Source organism: Danio aesculapii, chromosome 23, assembly GCF_903798145.1.
Source record: "Danio aesculapii chromosome 23, fDanAes4.1, whole genome shotgun sequence".
Taxonomy (NCBI): Eukaryota; Metazoa; Chordata; class Actinopteri; order Cypriniformes; family Danionidae; genus Danio; species Danio aesculapii.
This window is the reverse complement of record NC_079457.1, coordinates 26076169-26095507: the sequence shown is the minus strand read 5'-3', so window position 1 is coordinate 26095507 and position 19339 is coordinate 26076169. Positions and strand designations below refer to the sequence as shown.

Below are 19339 nucleotides of genomic sequence, written 5' to 3'. Positions count from 1 at the left end.
TACATCCAGCACACTCACTCTTTGAACTTTTACCCTCTGGTCGATGTGACAGAGCACTGTGCACCAGAACAGCCAGACACACAGGAACAGTTTCAGGCAATCTCATGATCACTTGATCATAACTTTCCACGAAAGACGTCCAGTGTTCTCCAGCCTCCAGCGCTAAGACTGCAGGTCTACACAATAAGTTTGGCCAGAAGAGAAACCCAGGGACTGCAGATGTAAATTAGCTTTATAGCTAACTCTGGCACAACATGTCATGTTATACATTGTCCCTGTATAAATAAATAAATAAATAAATAAATAAATAAATAAATAAATGGTTGTGCACAACAGAGCCTGGTTTCTCTAGAGGTTTTTTTTCCCTTCACTTCGTCAATTGGTGAAGTTTATTCCTCGCCACTGGCTTGCTTGCTTGGGACTTGTGGAGCTGCACATCGATGAATTTGCTTTTCAGTGTTTGGACTTTCAGCAGTAAAATTTAAACCACACTGAACTGAACTAAACTGAACTGAACTTCAACTCTGAAAACTGGACTGACACAGTTTCAAATTACTAGAACTTCTATGTTAAGCTGCTTTGAAACAATACATTGTAAAAGCGCTATACAAATAAACATGAATTAAATTGCATCGAACTGAGGAACACACACTATTTATACACTCATACACCTTTTTATTTAACAACATGCATAGTTAACATTTTAATTAGCAAATAGTACAGCTATAGATAAAATACTGTACAGGCAAGAAAAGTTTATTTATATAGCACATTTCATACACAATATATGGGTATGTGTTTTACATAAACAGGAATAAAAGAAGCAAGTATACGAAAATAAAAACAACAAAGAATAAAAAATATACAGTAATTTTGTCAAAATTGTACAAGAGCTGGGCATGTAAATATAATAACTTTAAAAAGTTGATTTATTTCGCAAATTCCATTCAAGAAGTGAAACTTGTTTAATGTATACATTCATTCCACACTGACAGATATATTTCAAGTTTTTATTTATTTTAATTTTAATGACAACTAATGAAAAGCCTAAATTCAGTATCTCAAAAAATTACAATACTATTTAAGCCCAATACAAAGAAAGAATTTTTAGAAATCTTGGCCAACTGAGAAGTATGAACATGAAAAGATCATGCACAGCACTCAATACTTAGTTAGGGCTCCTTTTGCCTGAATTACTGCAGTAATGCGGCGTGGCATGGAGTCAATTAGTCTGTGGCACTGCTCGGGTATTATGAAAGCCCAGGTTGCTCTGACAGTGGCCTTCAGGTCTTCTGCACTGTTGGGTCTGGCATAAAACATTTTCCTCTTTACAATACCCCATAGATTTTCATGGAAAATACCATGGTCCTTGAAGCAGGTACTGGTAGCTTTGGTACTGTGTGCAGCTTCCAAGTCATTCATTCATTTTTTGGTTCAATGAACCACCAATTTATCCAGCATATGTTTTATGTAGCGGATGCCATTCCAGCTGCAACCCAGCACTGGAAAACACCCATATATTCTTGTATTCACACACATACCCTACGGCCAATTTAGCTTATTCAATTCACCTATAGCGCATGTCTTTGGACAGTGGGGGAAACCAGAGCACCCGAAGGAAACGCACAAACATGAACAAAACATGCAAGCTCCACACAGAAATGCAAACTGACCCAGCCGGGGCTCGAACCAGCAACCTTCTTGCTGTGAGGCGATAGTGCTACCCACTGCGACGGCAGCTTTCCAGTCTTGTTGGAAAGTGAAATCTGCATCTCCATAAAGTTGGTCAACAGCAGGAAGCATGAAGTGCCCTAAAACGTCCTGGTATAGAGCTGCATTGACATTGGACCTCAGAAAACAAAGCGGAGCAACACCAGCAGAGGACATGGCATCCCAAACCATCACTGACTGTGGAAATTTTACACTTGACCTCAAGCAATATGGATTGTGTGCCTCTCCTCTTTTCCTCCAGACTCTGTGACCCTGATTTACAAACAAAATGCAAAATTGACTTTTATCAAAGAATATAACTTTGGATCACTTAGCAGCAGTCGATTCTGACATTCTGACAATGTCTGTTGTTGTTGTTTAAAAGTGGCTTGACACAAGGAATGTGACAGCTGAAACCCATGACTTGCGTATGTCTGTGTGTAGTGGTTCTTGAAGCACTGACTCCAGCTGCAGGCCACTCTTTGTGAATCTCCCCCACAGTTTTTAAATGGGTTTTGTTTCACAATTCTCTCCAAGGTGTGGTTAACACTATTGCTTAAACGCTTTATTCTACCACATCTTTTCCTTCCCTTCGCATCTCTATTATTGTGTTTGGACACAGAGCTCTGTGAACAGCCAGCCTTTTTGCAATGACCTTTTGTGTCTTACCCACCTTGTGCAAGGTGCCAATGGTCGTCTTCTATACTGAACTTTTTTTTTTACAATATAAAAATTTTCTGGGATACTGAATTTGGGGTTTTTATTAGTTGTCATAAAAATCATCAAATTTAAAAGAAATAAACACTTGAAATATATCAGTCTGTGTGGAATGAATGTATACATTATACAAGTTTCACTTCACTAAATTAATATAAATGCTAACGTTTACATTTAAAATGTCATCATTAGAATAATTAGAATGACTGATCCATCATCAGAAGGACTTAACTAAGTATAAAATAATAATACAGAAAATGACTATCTCTCTGCAGCTGGGCAGATCTCCACACTACTGTTAGTAACTCTTATTCCATACCAGCCTGCCCAGAACTGAGTGTCCTTCCCTCCGTGAGTGAAACGGATAAACCAAACACCGGGTCCATAATCCTTGAAGACATGAATCATCTGAGATAGAGCAGAAACAAACATGTGGACAATGATGTTTCACTTCATTTAAGGCATTGAGTATCGTTGAGTATCAACTACTCACATGACCCCACGGCTCATCGTTCCATGATTTAATGAACACTTTCTCAGGCTGAAAGACACTAAGGCGGTTCTTCTTCTGATCAAGCAACTCCACACAGATCTGATACTCACATCCACAATCTCTACGTGGTCCATACCTGCAGATAACATAACATTATGTACGCAAAAAGGATGGAATAAAGAATAAAGGAAACACTCAAAATATGGCAAACTGTGACACTTTACACTTATTTATTTATTTATTCTTATTTATTTTCTAACTGATTCTCACCAAAAGTTCTGTCATTATCAGTGTCAAGGTTCAAACAACATTTAAAATGTTCTCTTTTAATTTGACAGATTAATGAAGAAGAATTTCTTTTTAACATTATATTACAAATTTTGCAGCATTTTGCAATAATAATAGCACTAATAATATGGCAATAACTTATGTGAAACATGTAAATATGAACACCATATCCTCTGACAGCAAAGAACAGGACACATGATGTGACCTACACTGCCAAGTCAATCACAAAAATTGCATAAAATCTTAAATTTATACAGTAGTATAAACAGAGTTTGAGTGACCGCTCACCAGTCTGAGATTTTGATGTGAGGTTGTAGTTGATCCATGAAAGCAGCACTGTAGCCTTCTTTCTGCAAATCAATCAGCTGTCGCTTCAAACACAACCTGTGGGTAAAATATATTGGTGTAATTCATGTGTGGAGCAGCTTAGTGATTGATTTTCGTACTGAAAATATGCCAGAAATTGAATAGACCCAAAATTTTCTTGGATGTCAAATATCAAGCATACCTATAAGATGTTACAAAACATTGGGTGATTGTATTGTCTGGTAATGGTCTCCTGTTGTTTTCGACTTGCCAGCGGTCACCTCCATTCTCGACAATCTCCCATCCTTGAAATTCATCTAATAAGAACACCAGAAAAGAGAAATTAAGCTCACATTTTTATATTGACACCAATTGTTTACATCTATTAATTTGAATTAGTTAAACATACTGAAAAACCATTAAAAAATCTAAAAACCACTGCCTAAAATAACAAAACCTGAAATGATACTAAATGAAGAATAAAAAAAATATTTATTTGTTTTTAGCAATGTATGTATTTGCATTTGTATTTGTTTAGAGAATTTGAAAAGATCATTACAGTTGATCAAACTACATTGATCAATCAAACTAATATTTTGAACAAGCCTTAACCTGTAACCTGGCAATAAATATATTGGATTTTTATACACGCAACAGACTAAATAAATGCCTTAGTCTTTGCAAGTAAAGCAGGGTCATGGCTCATAATTTTGTGCCAAATGTCATGTAAAAATTGTCAAAATCTCATTTATCAATACAAAATCACAACCAATTTATGTATTTCACCAACTACTGCATTTAATATTGTGAAAACATTAAGGAAATCCAGAGAAAGAGCAAGAAAGGAAGCCTCAGCTGAATGTGCTCCACTTTTGAGCCTCAGATCACACTACATGAAGAACATTCATGTTGTGCTGTTAAATAAAGACACATGATGAGCTTGGGAGAATGACAGAAAAAAACACAGGAACTGAACACAGTCTGGTGTTGCATTAATAAATGCCACCTGACTTATTGTGGATGGTGACAGCTGTACATCAGTTCTGTGCAGCAGTGATGCTGCTGGTTTTCCAGGCCAGAGCTCATCCTACATTGTCAAGAGATGTCTTATGGACTTATCTGAGTGTACTAGACACTGAGATCACAGTCTCAAAGTACAGAGAGACCACTCAGACTTTTACGAGCGACAGATGCAGAAGTAAATGTCTAATGCAGAAGTCAAAAACAGAGCAATTGGCATGGGTGTGCACAATTACCATTTACATGGAGGTATATATTGGCAGAATGCAAAGCCACATACTGCAATCAAGATGATGTCCTTCATGGTAAGTCCATGATTATAAAATCTCATTCTGCATGTGTGGTTTTGTAGACACAGAATGGATGTGCTTGTTGAAAGTACACTCACTGGCCACTTTGTTTAGCAGTTCAACTAACTGCAAATTTCTAATCAGCCAATCACATGGCAACAACTCAATGCATTTAAGCATGTAGACATGGTCAAGACGATCTGCTGCAGTTCAAACCGAGCATCAGAATGGGGAAGAAAGATGATATAAAGATGCAGTAAGTGATTGTCTTCAGAAACATTTTTGTTGTGCTGGTTGAAAGTCTCATCACAGTCCTATAGTAATGATTATTATAAATGATCTAAGTATATTTATATGTATTTTTATATTCTGGGTAAGGCATAAAACTAAAAAATGTTCATCCAATTAAAATAGTGTCGGGCAGACATCTCCCATAATTCCGATAGGTAACTGTCTGTCAACAAATGAAAATTTGAACTAATGCGCAGCCGTTTACATGCAGATCCGCCGTTTGTACGTACACGTGCTGCGGGTTCATGAGAGAGAGAGAGAGAGAGAGAGAGAGAGAGAAAGAGTCAAAAGAGAGTCGAGAAAAAGAGCGCGAGCAGTAAAAACATGCTGAATCAAAACCTTTTAAAAACCTGAATCAATATTGAAGTTACTTTTGCACGCTGGAGGAAGGACGACACCATGGCTGAAGTATTTCTGTTACACAGGTAATGTTCTGTTTAAAACTACTTAAGCGTCACGCAGAGCTGATGTAGATGTTGTTGTTACAAATGGGTTATATGCACAGAAGTGTTGTTCAGCCACTGAAATCTTCCGGCGATAGATTGATTTACAGTTTCATAAGGACCTTTTATAGCATCGATAATGTAGATTTTATTTAGTTTAACAACAAAACATAAGTAAATAGCACTATTCCGCCTAGCCTGCTTTACTGAGGTGAAGTTGGTTTTATATTCACATCACATTGGTTCATTTTTGAACAATGACAACCTGTGATGCGCTCCCTATATTGTTTACCATGCTACTAGCATGCTGAATATTCGCTCTGAAATAGCATGTAAGTATGGCTTAGTAATGAGTGTAATTTCTGCACTTCGCCGGCCAAGCACTATTCGTTGAGTGAGGGTTCTGCTGTCATCTTTAAGGTGCGAATGCTCATATTTTAGGAGGCGTGGCTTAGGACGGCAGGGGTGGGACTGTGTTTCAGAGATTTATGCTAGCCGGTTAGCATTAGATCACCTACTGCACCTTTAAGTGACTTTGAACGTGGCATGGTTGTTGGTGCCAAACTGGCTGGTCTGAGTATTTCAGACACTGCTGATCTACTAGGATTTTCATGCACAACCATCTCTAGGGTTTACAGAAAGCGGCATTATCCACTAAGCGGCAGTTCTATTGGCACAGGCAGATGGGCTACAGTAGCAGAAGACCACACCAGGTGCCACTCCTGTCAGCTAAGAATAGGAAACTGAGGCTACAATTCGCACAGGCTCACCAAAATTGGACAATGGAAGATTGGAAAAACGTTGCCTGGTCTGATGAGTCTCGATTTCTGGTGCAACTTTGGGATGGTACGGTCAGAATTTGGCATCAACAACATGAAAGCATGAACCCATCCTGCCTTGTATAAACGGTTCAGGCTGGTGGGGGTGTAATGGTGTGGGGGATATTTTCTTGGCACACTTTGGGCCCATTAGTACCAATTGAGTATCGTGTTAACGCCACAGCCTACCTAAGTATTGTTGCTGACCATATCCATCCCTTTATGACCACAGTGTACCCATCTTCTGATGGCTACTTCCAGCAGGATGACGCGCCATGTCATAAAGTGCGAATCATCTCAGACTGGTTTCTTGAGAATGACAATGAGTTCACTGTACTCAAATGGCCTCCACAGTCCCCAGATCATAATCCAACAGAGCACATTTGTGGTGAGATGTGGTGGAACTGGGAGACTCGCATCATGGATGTGCAGCCGACAAATCTGTAGCAACTGCGTGATGCTATCATGTCAATATGGACCAAAATCTCTGAGGAATATTTCCAGTACCTTGTTGAATCTATGCCACGTATGATTAAGGCAGTTCTGAAGGCAAAAGGGGGTCCAACCCGGTACTAGTAAGGTGTACCTAATAAATTGGCCAGTGAGTGTGTATGGCTTATTGTGAAAATAAGAAACAGATAATGAGGATTTACTGTTAAATTTTATATTAAGGCAGATTAGGCAAAATATTTGCTTGTAAAACTTTTATTTTTCTTGTTAAATTCAAAAATTTTATTAAAAGAAATGCTGATGTGACAATGTTAAACATGCCTCTGTCCTGAGTGCGCACCAGGCATCAAAAATAAAATTTATTTATATTTCCAGAATACAATTAATCTGCATCCAGCATATGTTTTACGCAGCGGATACCCTTCCAGATGCAACCCATCACTGGGAAACATCCATACACACTCATACACTACAGACAATTTAGCTTACCCAATTCACCTATACCACATGTCTTTGGACTGTGGGGGAAACCTTAGCACCCGGAGGAAACCCACACGAACACGGAGAGAACATGCAAACTCCACACAGAAATGCCAACTGACCCAGCCAAGGCTCAAACCAGCCACTGAGCTGCCTACTTTTGACAATTAAATAAAACTTAAAGAAAATCAGCAAATTCAATAATCTTGATTTTCATTGCATTTTCAAAAATACCCCAATTTTTTATTTTATTTTCGGGTTTGACTCTAACACTAAACACACACATACACAAGTGCAGAAAGATCATTGATGAGGAAAGAAAGAATTGAAGAGTGAACATATGAACTCCAAAGCTTCTAGTAATAATTCTTAGACTTGAACAAACCATCAATTATCATTTGAACTTAATGTTTAACTTTAGTTTTAACTGAGGTAATGATTAAATGCAGCTAGCGCCGTTTAGTTACAATCTTGTGGAATTAATAGGGGTTTCTATTTTGTAGTGAATTATCTTTTGTATTTGTTGAAGGAAAAGGGTTTTTTTTAGAAGCTGTTGATTCCACTGGTGGTCTATCCACATCTAGAGTGATGTCAGGTATCCAGTGGGCCCTGGCTAAACAAGACGTGAAATTTCGTAGGCAGCTTTAAATTCAGTAAATAAAAGTCAAAACGTTAAAGAAGGGATATTAGATTTGTCTTTTTGTCCTTGTATGAGTGAAGTTCTGTATTTGTCTTAACTCAATGCTTTTCCTGTGAGGTGCGTGAGTAACTGGCGACTTCTCTGACATACTGTACACCAGAGCATTTAAGTAGATTCACACCTCTCAGTTCTCAGCCTATTGCTGATACTCTCTCCGTCTAGGAATGCCCATCTTGATGTGTATTCATTTAACGTTCAGTTATATGTAAAGTTTAAGTAAACAGTTGCGAGATAATATCGGTGCATAAGGTCTTAAAGTGACAGCAGTCTCATACACTGTGTACATCTAAAAAAAGAAACATTTAGTGCCCTTGAATGAATATCTTTTAGAGCAGTGGCACTGCTTTAAGTTTGACTCACCATCAGCTATTGGATTCTTGATCAGGTTACGTCGTTTCGTTGTTATAAAGTAAAACTGGCGCCAGTCATCTGGGGGTCTGGAAGCATCACAGGGCTGAATCCCCTCTCTCCGACAGCGCTCTTTCCAGTGTGCAGCACTGTCCACCAGCTCTTTCCATTCATGACACACCAGACGACATTCTTTAACTACATGACGAGCAGGCAGGTTCAGCAAGACCTCCTCAACCACAGTTAGAGGAACATCTGGTATCACACCTGAGAACTGAAGGACAGAAATATAATTAAGTTCCAAACTAGTAGCAAAATCAGGCTGCAGAACATGCTTGCTGAATTTTAGCTGGTTATTAGGCTACCATGTTCATGTTAAGTTGTTCTATTAAGGAAAGCCATTTTCAACATTGTTTGTTTGATAGAATCAATCATCATTGGCATGCATGCTGTTCATTCCTCATAAACATAAACTGAAAGCGAGAATTCATCAGCTTACTGCGGCCGATCTGCTCTCAAATGACCTCAAATCCGTCAAAGGAGCATCGGTGTTTCTGCTCTCAGCCTGGCCCATTTTTTCCTTTAAAAATCAATTCGAAGTCACCCTTGCCCGTATTGACCTAAGAGTGAAAACACGTCAAAAGTTTAGAAACCGTATCGCTTGATGAAATTATAACGTCAGTCTGACAAAACTCGGAAGCAGAAAAATAAATAGCCTACATATTTTCACATTAGTAACTGTCAAATCTCGCACAGTCTCTAACCATAGATTTATTCTTACTACGAAAACACCATGAGACTTACCGTGATGCGTTTTATATCTCCGGTTACAGTCAGTCACATTTAAATCCGTTTATTCATATCTTCCTTTCAAACCGAAAGTATAAATATAATAGGCACATTGCGTCAAAGCTCCGCCCACAACTGTGACGAACGCAGTACGAGTGCAGCATGAAAGTCAGGAAAAGTACCACTGGAATGAACCTGAGACATGCGTCGCCCACATGCATTTGAAGATGAGTTATGATATAAACGATAGGAAAGTTAATATACCCTCTGCTCCAAACTAAAGTCCCTTGTTTTGTAGGAATATACATCTACACTAGCTGACAAAATCTTGTCGCCTATTCAAGTTTTAGAACAGCAAACAATAACTTCTAGCTGATCATTTGCTATCAGAAGTGGCTTATAAAGGCAAAGACCTCTAGATTACGCTTTTTAAAATCAAAATAAAATATGATCATGCCTTGATTTTTAATTATTTAATTAGGACAGTGAGGTCTGACTTTGATTAGACAGAAGTATTGTCAGCCAATCAGTCAAAGTGTTGTAAGTCATGGTGCAGTGGAATAAGAATTAGTATTGTGTATGACTCCCATGAGCTTGGAGGACTTATTAACTCATTACTAAATACATCTGGAATGGCACTTCATTAAGATTCTTTGGATTCATCTTCAATGCCTTCTCCATCTTATCCCAGACATGCTCAATAATGTTCATATCTGGTGACTGGGCTGGCCAAACCTGGAGCACCTTGACCTTCTTTGCTTTGATGTGGAGGCTGAAGTATGAGGAGCGCTATCCTGCTGAAGAATTTGCCGTTTCCTGTGGTTTGTAATATAATGGGCACGATAAATGTCTTGATACCACAGGCTGTTGATGTTGTCATCCACTCTGCAGATCTCTTGCATCCCCATACTGAATGTAACCTCAAATCAAGATTTTCCTTCACCAAACTTGACTGATTTCTGTGAGAATCATGAGTCCATGCAGGTGCCAGTAGGTAATCTGCAGTATTTGTGATGATTGGGATGCATCTCAACAGATCATTCATAGGAAAAATATACCTTCTGCCACTTTTCCAAATGATCTACTAGAAGCCAAGTTATTATTTTTTGCTCTAAAACTGGGATTAATGACAAGACTTCTATCAGTGTATACCATTTCATATTGAAGTTTAATTTTTCATTTTTTCAACTTTGAGCTGATTTAGCTGATTATTCATTGTTTAAACTGATTATGTCTGACAAAAATGACAAATATTAATAATAGCAGAATAAGTTAGATAAACAAACAGAAGACCACAAAAACATTTATACAGTTTGTTTTTCCAGTGATAGAGAAGATAGTGATGTATTCAATAAACAGTAACACAGAGAAGCTGGACTTTCTGGCTAGCCAGTAAAGTGTATATATATTAATTACATACACTGCTCAGCATATATTAGTACACCCCTCATAATACTATCTTTTAAATTAATATTTTAATAGGAAGCTGTACAATAATATACTTGTGCATATACATTAGATCAGTCAGTACTGAAGCCAAATCTGGAACTTGTCTAACAAAATAACTTACAATAATTTGTAAGGTTTTGTATTTTTTTTCAATATTTTGCTTGAATTTAATTGTATTATCTTTCAATTTCTAAATATATTTGGTGACTAAAATATTATTTTATTAAATATATCTGTTTTGTTTAAATGCACCAAAATGCATTGCCTATATTCACTGGGAAATGGATAAAAATATTCATTTTCAAAATGGGGTGTACTCTATGCGGAGCACTGTACAATATGAATGTATATAAAAACTCATATTTATTTTTGGTCAATGTTGATTCCATTCACTACATTTCATTCTTTGTTTAACTGCTACAAACAAAACTTTAGGCTGGTACAGTAGCTTATATGAAGTGTATATTGGATTTACTATCAGTGAAATAAAATAAACTAAAAAGGAAATTAGTACAGAAGCTTCTTACAGCTAAAAAAAAAAAGCATTTGTGACCTTTTTCCTCATTATTCCTCCTTCCCTGCAATTATGAGTTTAGATCCCACAGTTCAGATGTTTCTTCACAAAATTGCATATTTATATGGTGCAGATGTGAGTTATTAAAATCTCAAAATTCTGACTTTTGAATCATGAGAAATGCCTAAAACACACAAATGTAAGAAACAAATTTGCAATTCTGAGAAAAATAACGAATTAATAATAACATAAAATGTCTTTATTATACCTATTATTATTATTAATATCACTACAATTAGATTTTTTTATCCCGTGTTGTTAACAGAGCTGATGCTGGGGTGGTCATGGAGGAATGGAGTGCCTGTGACTGATTCTTGAAAGACCACAGTGACCATTGAGAACTCACATTACTCCTGTGGGCCAGCCTGAACTCCCGCCGGTGCCCTACTCACACCTGCAGCTTCTCTACAATGGACGTCCAGCTTCTCCAGCCTCCGGCACCTAAACTGCAGCTCCACACAGGAAGTTTGGCAAGAAGAATAATGGCTGTGCCCAACTAAGCCTAGTCTCTCTGGAAGTTTTTTTTTTTCTCTTCACTTTGTCAGTTGGTGACAGTTTTTTTTTACCCACCACTGGCTTGCTCATTTCGGGACTTGTGGAGCTGCGCTTCGGTGTATTTGCTCTTCAGTGTTTGAACTTTAAGCAGTGAAATTCAAACCACACTGAACTAGGCAAGGGAAAATAACCGTATTCAAGGTATACCGCGGTTTGGAAGAGTCAAGTTTTTAAAACCGCCAAAATATTCTGTAATACCGTTCCTAAGGTAAGTGTAAGATTTTTTATTTACTTTTTATGTTTGTTTTTTAGGACAACAGTACCTCCAGCAGAAAAGATATTCAAAGATGTGATATTAAATTGTAAAGAAATCTGTTCTTTTGAAACAAATAAAGACAGCAGAAGTCAATGATTCATTTGAATTATATAGCCTGACGTGTTTGCTGCTCCAAAATATCATAAATCTTTCAAGAAATAGAATATTTTGCTTTCAAAAGGGAAAAAACTTTTAGTTTTTAAAAAGATTAAATTCTTTATCTAAATTCTTTTTAGCATTTAAAAAATATATATTTTAGAGCAGTGAGCACAATACCGTGATACCGCGAAACCGTAATATTTTTATCCAAGGTTATCATACCGCCAGTGATGGGATGCAGCTGGAAAGGCATCTGCTGCATAAAAAATATGCTTGATAAGTTGGCGATTCATTCTGCTGTGGCGGCCCCAGATTAATAAAGGGAGTAAGCTGAAAAGAAAATGAATAAATGAATGAGTTGAATAGAATTAACAGGCATCCTCTGAATAACGGCACCAGAATAGTAGAAAAAATTTGTTCAAACTTTATTTACAATTCAAAGATTATAACATTGTTTATTTATAGATGTATTTATTGCACTTAATTAATTGTTCACTTTATAAGCAGCACACATAGATGAATTCATATAGATCGTTAGAATACCTCACCTGAATGTTACTTTTGTGCCTGCTGAATTTAGTAATGTATAAAATAATCATGCAGTAAATTACTCCCTCTCTGCAGCTGGGCAGATCTCCACACTACTGTTAGTGATTCTTATTCCATAATGACCTGCCCAGAACTGAGTGTCCTTCCCTCCGTGAGTGAAACGGATAAGCCGAACACCAGGTCCATAATCCTTGAAGACGTGAGTCATCTGAAACAGAGCAGAAGAAATATAAGGGCAATTCACTTTGAAAGTACAACTTTTACTATGTTTATGTCCACACAACTTTCACATTTTTGGCACTTGAAAACCAAGACTTTTTAAAATGCTGTAAATTTGGGTAACACTTTGCTTGAAGGGGTGTTCATAAGATATGTTGTGAATATAAATGAGATTTTATGCACACTTATAACAACTGTCATTAAGTGTCATTCACTCAGTTATAACATTTTAAAAGCAAAGATGACATTGTTTATGACAACTTGACATAAGCAAATACATCACAACCTGTCAGTGTCTTTGTCATGACAACTTGACATTATCTACAAACATAACCTAAAAAAACATAAAAACATAAACATGTTTTTTTTTTTTAATGATATGGACGGATGCCTATTACAACCACAAACCATAAAAAGTTGGAACAGTTTGGAAAACGCAAATAAAAAAAGGATGTATTTGTTTCTAAATTTACTTTGACACTTATTTCATTGCAGACAGTACCTAAGTTAAATATATGAGTGTCACAGCAAAAAGGGTCTGAATAGTTATAGACCATGTGATATTTCAGTTTTTTTTAATAAATCTGCAAACATGTCATTACATGTTTGTACATTAATGTGGAAAAAAATTAAATGATTTTAGTAAATGGCTGCAATATAACAAAGAGTGAAAAATTTAAGGGGGACTGAATACTTTCCATACCCACTGTAGGACCTTTCTTGAATGTTGTCTTTGTACCAAATCATAATTACAATCATCTGTTGACATCACTTGTTTCAAGTCACATTTTTTTTACCAATTTACCTGATTACTAGCCCTAAATATCTCCTGTCCCAACTTCTTTTTTAAATGTGATGAAAGAACCAAAATTGAAAAAAAAAAAAAAAAGCAATAAAAATCCTGAGGAACACATTAAATAATATTTGTTGTATTGTCTGCAATAAAATACAAGTCAACATAAATGTATAAATCCCTACTTTCTTTTTTTGTGTGTTTTCCATACGGTCACATTTTTTTCTGATTTGGGGTTGAATTCACTTTTTTTTCACAAGATATTATATAAATCCTCATAATGTGTCTGTGAAGTTTCAGCTCAAAATACCCAACAGACCATTTAACATATTGTTTGCATCTACTATAGGTCTAGCATGTTAATGCTCTGTTCTACGCTGGCCTTTCCTAATAGACATTGCCCGTTAGTACAATTCTCTAACAGAAAACATTTTGTGTATAAATTACACCGACAGTGAGCGTTTTTATGATTATAACAGTTCTGGTCTCTGTGAAAACAGTCAGAGTCTATGGTATCTTTCTAAAATATTGCTGAACAGTGATGAGATGCTCCATTATATGAACCTTTAAAATGACCTTAAATCATTTTAAGGCCACGGTAATAACAAAAAGCTTGAAGTATTTTCAACTCACTTTACACCATGGTTCATCATTCCACTGTTCAATGACAACTTTCTCAGGCTGAAAGGTACTAATTGGCTCCTTCTTCTGATCAAGCAACTCCACACAGATCTGATACTCACATCCACCATTAAAGTATGGTCCATACCTGCCGATAATATAATACATAAGTATGCTGACTGTAGCAAAACGCTTTGTCAGAAGTCTTTAATCTAACAGATATAGACAATCCAAACACAAAATAGTAAAAATAATATAGAGGTATCTATGAAACTGGACAATGAACTGAAGAAAGCGAGAAACCTCTGGATTGTTCTAGTCATGTCGGATACTTGCAGATAAGACAATACTCAATAATGCTGAAACTGGATTAGACACAACACTGATACTATGTCCTTAAGTTTCATCATTGTGGAACACAAAAGTTGATCTAAAAAAAACTATTAAAATATGAAAGGTTGGAAAATTTTGGACACGAAAAAGCAAACCATTATATATATTTATAATAATTATTATTATTTTTTGTATAATATTTGTTTTTGTTTTTTGGTGACACTATTTTTTACGGGTTACAATACACACTTCAGTCTAGTAGGTAGTGGAAATGCAGTTTTTATGTGGGTTTGCTAATAGCCAATAAACAGGAAATTGTACAAAAATGCTAGATGCCAACCGCCAGAAAAATATAGCTGAACTGATTTGTGTGGTTTAGCTAAAGCTAATATCAAACAAAAACATGTTTCTAAATAATTCATTATGCAATCTTACATTTATTAAACCCACTGCTTTTCAATAATTTAACTGCATAATAAACCTTAAAATATGCTGGAGCATTCTTTGGCATTGTTTTAATATATTTTCATTATATTAACACATTTATTACCTCTATTAATCAAATTCTTTCTATTTAATAAGCTTTGCAATAACCTGATTTATTATAAAAAAATCTATTCTATTTACGCTCATACTGCTTATGAAATGCTTTCCCTTTACACTGAAAAGCCTTTTGTTTGAACTGAAAAGTTCATGTACATTCACATATAAAATCTAACTAATTGTATATACGTTTGAGAATTTTATTTTGTATGTGTTATTTGGGTGTTTATTTACATTTACATTTAGTCATTTAGCAGACGCTTTTATCCAAAGCAACTTACAAATGAGGACAAGGAAGCAATTCACACAACTATAAGAGCAGCAGTGAGCAAGTGCTATAGACAAGTTTCAGGTGTGTAAAGTCTAAGAAGCAAAGCATTAGTAAAACATTTGTTTTTTTTTTTGAGAGAGAGAGAGAGAGAGGGCACAGTTAGTGGTATAGCCAGAGAGGCAGTTGCAGATTAGGAAGGAAAGTGGAGACTAAACAGTTGCGTTTTTAGTCGTTTCTTGAAGACAGCAAGTGACTCTGCTGTTCTGATGTAGTTAGGGAGTTCATTCCACCAACTGGGCAGATTGAATGTGAGAGTTCAGGAAAGTGATTTCTTCCCTCTTTGGGATGGAACAACGAGGCGACATTCATTTATTGTTTATGCATGCACCAAGTTTATATTCACGTACGAGAGTTTATAGGTGCATACACATTGATCAAGTTGTATATGAGAGTATGTACAGATGTGTTCGCATGCAGCGAGGAAGCAGTTTTAGTTTACCAAGATCAACTGACTGCACTAAACAGAAACATGTGAAGCCAGTGTATAAAGGTAACAAAGTTTTTAAGACTAATTATTGCTATTATTAATTGGAAAGTGAATCTAATTTTCCTTAGAAAATTTAACTGAACCGTCAATCGTACTATGGGCCCAAAACCTTCAACCTTCAAACCTTTACTCCTAATTACCACATTACCTATGAAATTGTTATAATCTTTAAATAGGAAGACATTGTAGCATAACTGCTCACCAGTCTGAGATTTTGATGTGAGGTTGCAGATGATCCATAAAAGCAGCATTGTAGCCTTCTTTCTGCAAATCAATCAGCTGTCGCTTCAAATATATCCTGAGGAAAAAGTCTGTTAGTGATTCATTGTACATTGTAATTAATGACTGTTTTCAATATCCCTAATGCTAAAAAAATTTCTGAAGCATCTGAAATATCAAACGTACTCATATGAAACAAATGTGACAAAATTAGGTTGACTGTCATGTGAAAATGGTTTCCTATTTTCCTAATACTCACCCGTCATCTCCATTATCTACAAACTCCCACCCTGTAAGTGAATCTAACAAAACATCACAGAAGAAAGCAAAAATATATATCACATTTTAATCAACACATTTATTGTTCAAACAAATGAATATGAATTAAGTGTATTGTTGACTAAAACTAAACCTTCACATAAATGAAACATTATCAGAAATGATCAAAATATGAAAACTTCTAACTTAATTTTTTCTCGGCTTATCTCTCTGTCACTTGTCAAATGTCAATGATATAGATGTCACTCACCTTCAGCTTTGGGATTCTTGATCAGGTTACGTCGTTTCTTAGTCATAAAGTAAAACTGGCGCCAGTCATCTGGGGGTCTGGAAGCATCACAGGGCTGAATCCCCTCTCTTCGACAGCGCTCTCTCCAATGTGGACCACTGTCCACCAGCTCTTTCCATTCATGACACACCAGACGACATTCTTTAACTACATGAGCAGGCAGGTTCAGCAAGATCTCCTCGACCACAGTTAGAGGAACATGTGTCATCACAAATGAGAACTGAAGGACAGAAATATAATTAAATTACAAACCAGTAGTAAAATCAGGCTGCAGAACATACTTGCTGATTTTTATGTTAAGTTGGTCTATTAAGGAAAGCCATTTTCAACATTGTTGGTTTGATAGAATCAATCATCATTGGCATGCATGCTGTTCATTCCTCATAAACATAAACTGGGAGCGAGAATTCATCAGCTTACTGCGGCCGATCTGCTCTCAAAGGACCTCAAATCCGTCAAAGGAGCATCTGTGTTTCTGCTCTCAGCCTGGCCCATTTTTCCCTTTAGAGATCAATTCGAAATCACTTCTGCCCGTGTTGACCTAAGAGTAAAAACACTTCAAAAGTTTAGAAACCGTATCGCTTGATGAAATTATAGACTGACAAAATTCGTGCGGTAAAAAACTCAGAAGCAGAAACACAAATAGACTAACATTACTTATTGTCAAATATCGCAGTCTCTAACCACAGATATACACTTTAGCGCCTACCGTGTAGCGTTATATCTCCCGTTACCGTTAGTTTAACCATAACTTTCTTCCAAACCAAAAGTACGGATATGCACATTGCATCAAGGCTCCGCCCACAACTGTGACGAACGCAGTATGAGTGCAGCATGACAGTCAGGAAATGTACCACTGGAATGAACCTGAGACATGCGTCGCCCATATGCATTTGAAGAGGAAACGTACCACTGGAATGAATATGAGACTAAGATTTTTGCATCTTCCAAACGCATTTGAAGAGTTATAATATAAACGATAGTAACATTAATATACCCTTTGAACAATTATTTAAACAAAACAGTTCACATATATATATATATATATATATATATATATATATATATATATATATATATATATATATATATATATATATATATATATATATATACACACACACACACACACATATATTTTAATATTGTCAGAAACACAGGAAAATTCACAAAAGTCTGTTGGTCATACATTTCACGTAACTGCAAAATCTTTATATTGAAAAGACACCTAATTATATTTACAGTGACATCAAGTGTGCAGTAATAACCAACTTACATTCAAAACATCTTGCAGTGCATTAATACAATTTTATAATTTTGATTCAGCAAGGGTGTATTCAGCTGTTGTAATGTCGCAAAAGATTTTTTAAAAATATATACTTGAAGTCAGTTTATTTACATTGTGCAAAATCTGCAGGTTAGTTTACTAAAATAAGAGGATCGTACAAAATGCATGTTTTTTTATTTTACATTTTTATTCAGTACATAAAAAGATGTTCACACTTAGTCCACAAAATAAAATACAGTAGTAGCTGATTTTGTAAAAATTATGTCATTCAAAAGTTTACCTGCATGATCCAAACTGGAATCCCTTGTTTTGTAGGAATATATTGCTACACTATACAAAAGTCTTGTCGCCTATTCAAGTTTTAAAACAACAAATAATAACTTGACTTCTAGCTGATCATTTGGTATCAGAAGTGGCTTATACGAAAGGCAAAGGCCTCTAGATTACGCCTATTTTACCTAAATAAAGTCATGGTGCAGTGGAAAAAGAATTATTGTTTCACTCTCGTGAGCTTGGAGGACTGTACCCATACATCTCTCCAATGACTCAAATAACTTAATAAAGTAATCTGGAATGGCAAAGAAAGTGTTCTTGCGGGACTTTCAGACTTCATTAAGATTCTTTGGAAATAATCTTCAATGCCTCCTTTATCTTACCCAAGATATGCTCAATAATGTTCATATCTGGTGACTGGCTGGCCAATCCTGGAGCACCTTGGCCTTCTTTGCTTTCAGGAACTTTGTAGAGGTTGAAGTATGAGAAGGAGTGCTATCCTGCTGAAGATTTTGCCTTCCCCTGTGGTTTGTAATGTGATGGGCACGATAAATGTCTTGATAACTCAGGCTGTTGATGTTGCCATTCACTCTGCAGACTTCTACCATGCCGCCATACTGAATGTAACCCAAAATCATGATTTTCCTTCACCAAACTTGACTGATTTCTCTGAGATTCTTGGGTCCATGCAGGTTCTTATAGGTCTTCTGCAGTATTTGTGATAATTGGGATGCAGTTCATCACATGATCCATCAGAAAAACCTACCTTCTGCCACTTTTCCAAATAATCAAATAGATGTCAAGTTATTCTTTGTTGCTCTTACAACTGGGATTGATGACAAGACATCTGTCATTGTATACCATTTCATATTGGAGTTTAATTTTTTCTGTTTTATTATTGACTTTGAGTTTATTTAATTATTCATTGTTTAAACTGAATATATCTGACAAAAATGACAAATAACAATAATAGCAGAATAAGTTAGATAAACAAACAGAAGACCACAAAAACATTTATACAGTTGGTTTTTCCAGTGAT

The 19339-nt window shown here is 36.1% G+C and overlaps 1 protein-coding gene across 3 annotated transcripts; it reads right to left on the bottom strand.

Annotated features, from left to right (window-relative positions):
- Positions 1–710: 710 nt before the first annotated feature.
- On the bottom strand, positions 711–17561 carry LOC130217088 (F-box only protein 6-like). Of its 3 annotated transcripts, none has more exons than XM_056449102.1 (7): positions 17449–17561; positions 17160–17280; positions 8367–8628; positions 3717–3831; positions 3497–3592; positions 2921–3056; positions 711–2835 (listed from the first exon to the last, which is right to left on the bottom strand). In XM_056449102.1, the coding sequence occupies exons 2-7, from the start codon at positions 17232–17234 to the stop codon at positions 2689–2691; spliced, it is 831 nt and encodes a 276-aa protein (XP_056305077.1). In that variant the 5' UTR covers positions 17235–17280; positions 17449–17561; the 3' UTR covers positions 711–2688. The 3 variants fall into 3 exon arrangements, with proteins under 3 accessions (XP_056305077.1, XP_056305078.1, XP_056305080.1); XM_056449103.1 differs by lacking the exons at positions 17160–17280; positions 17449–17561 and adding exons at positions 8854–8974; positions 9159–9263; XM_056449105.1 differs by lacking the exons at positions 711–2835; positions 2921–3056; positions 3497–3592; positions 3717–3831; positions 8367–8628 and adding exons at positions 12502–12833; positions 14271–14406; positions 16155–16250; positions 16431–16473; positions 16701–16959 and having other exon boundaries at positions 17449–17557.
- Between the last annotated feature and the right edge of the window lie 1778 nt (positions 17562–19339).

Excerpts from the sequence above, each read along its gene's own strand:
- LOC130217088 (XM_056449102.1), bottom strand. The coding sequence starts at position 17,234 with ATGGGCCAGGCTGAGAGCAGAAACACAGATGCTCCTTTGACGGATTTG. Across the intron at positions 3,593-3,716 it reads TGTTTTGTAACATCTTATAG|GTTGTGTTTGAAGCGACAGC; the intron begins GTATGCTTGATA and ends TTTTACCCACAG. Across the intron at positions 3,057-3,496 it reads CACATCAAAATCTCAGACTG|GTATGGACCACGTAGAGATT; the intron begins GTGAGCGGTCAC and ends TGTTATCTGCAG.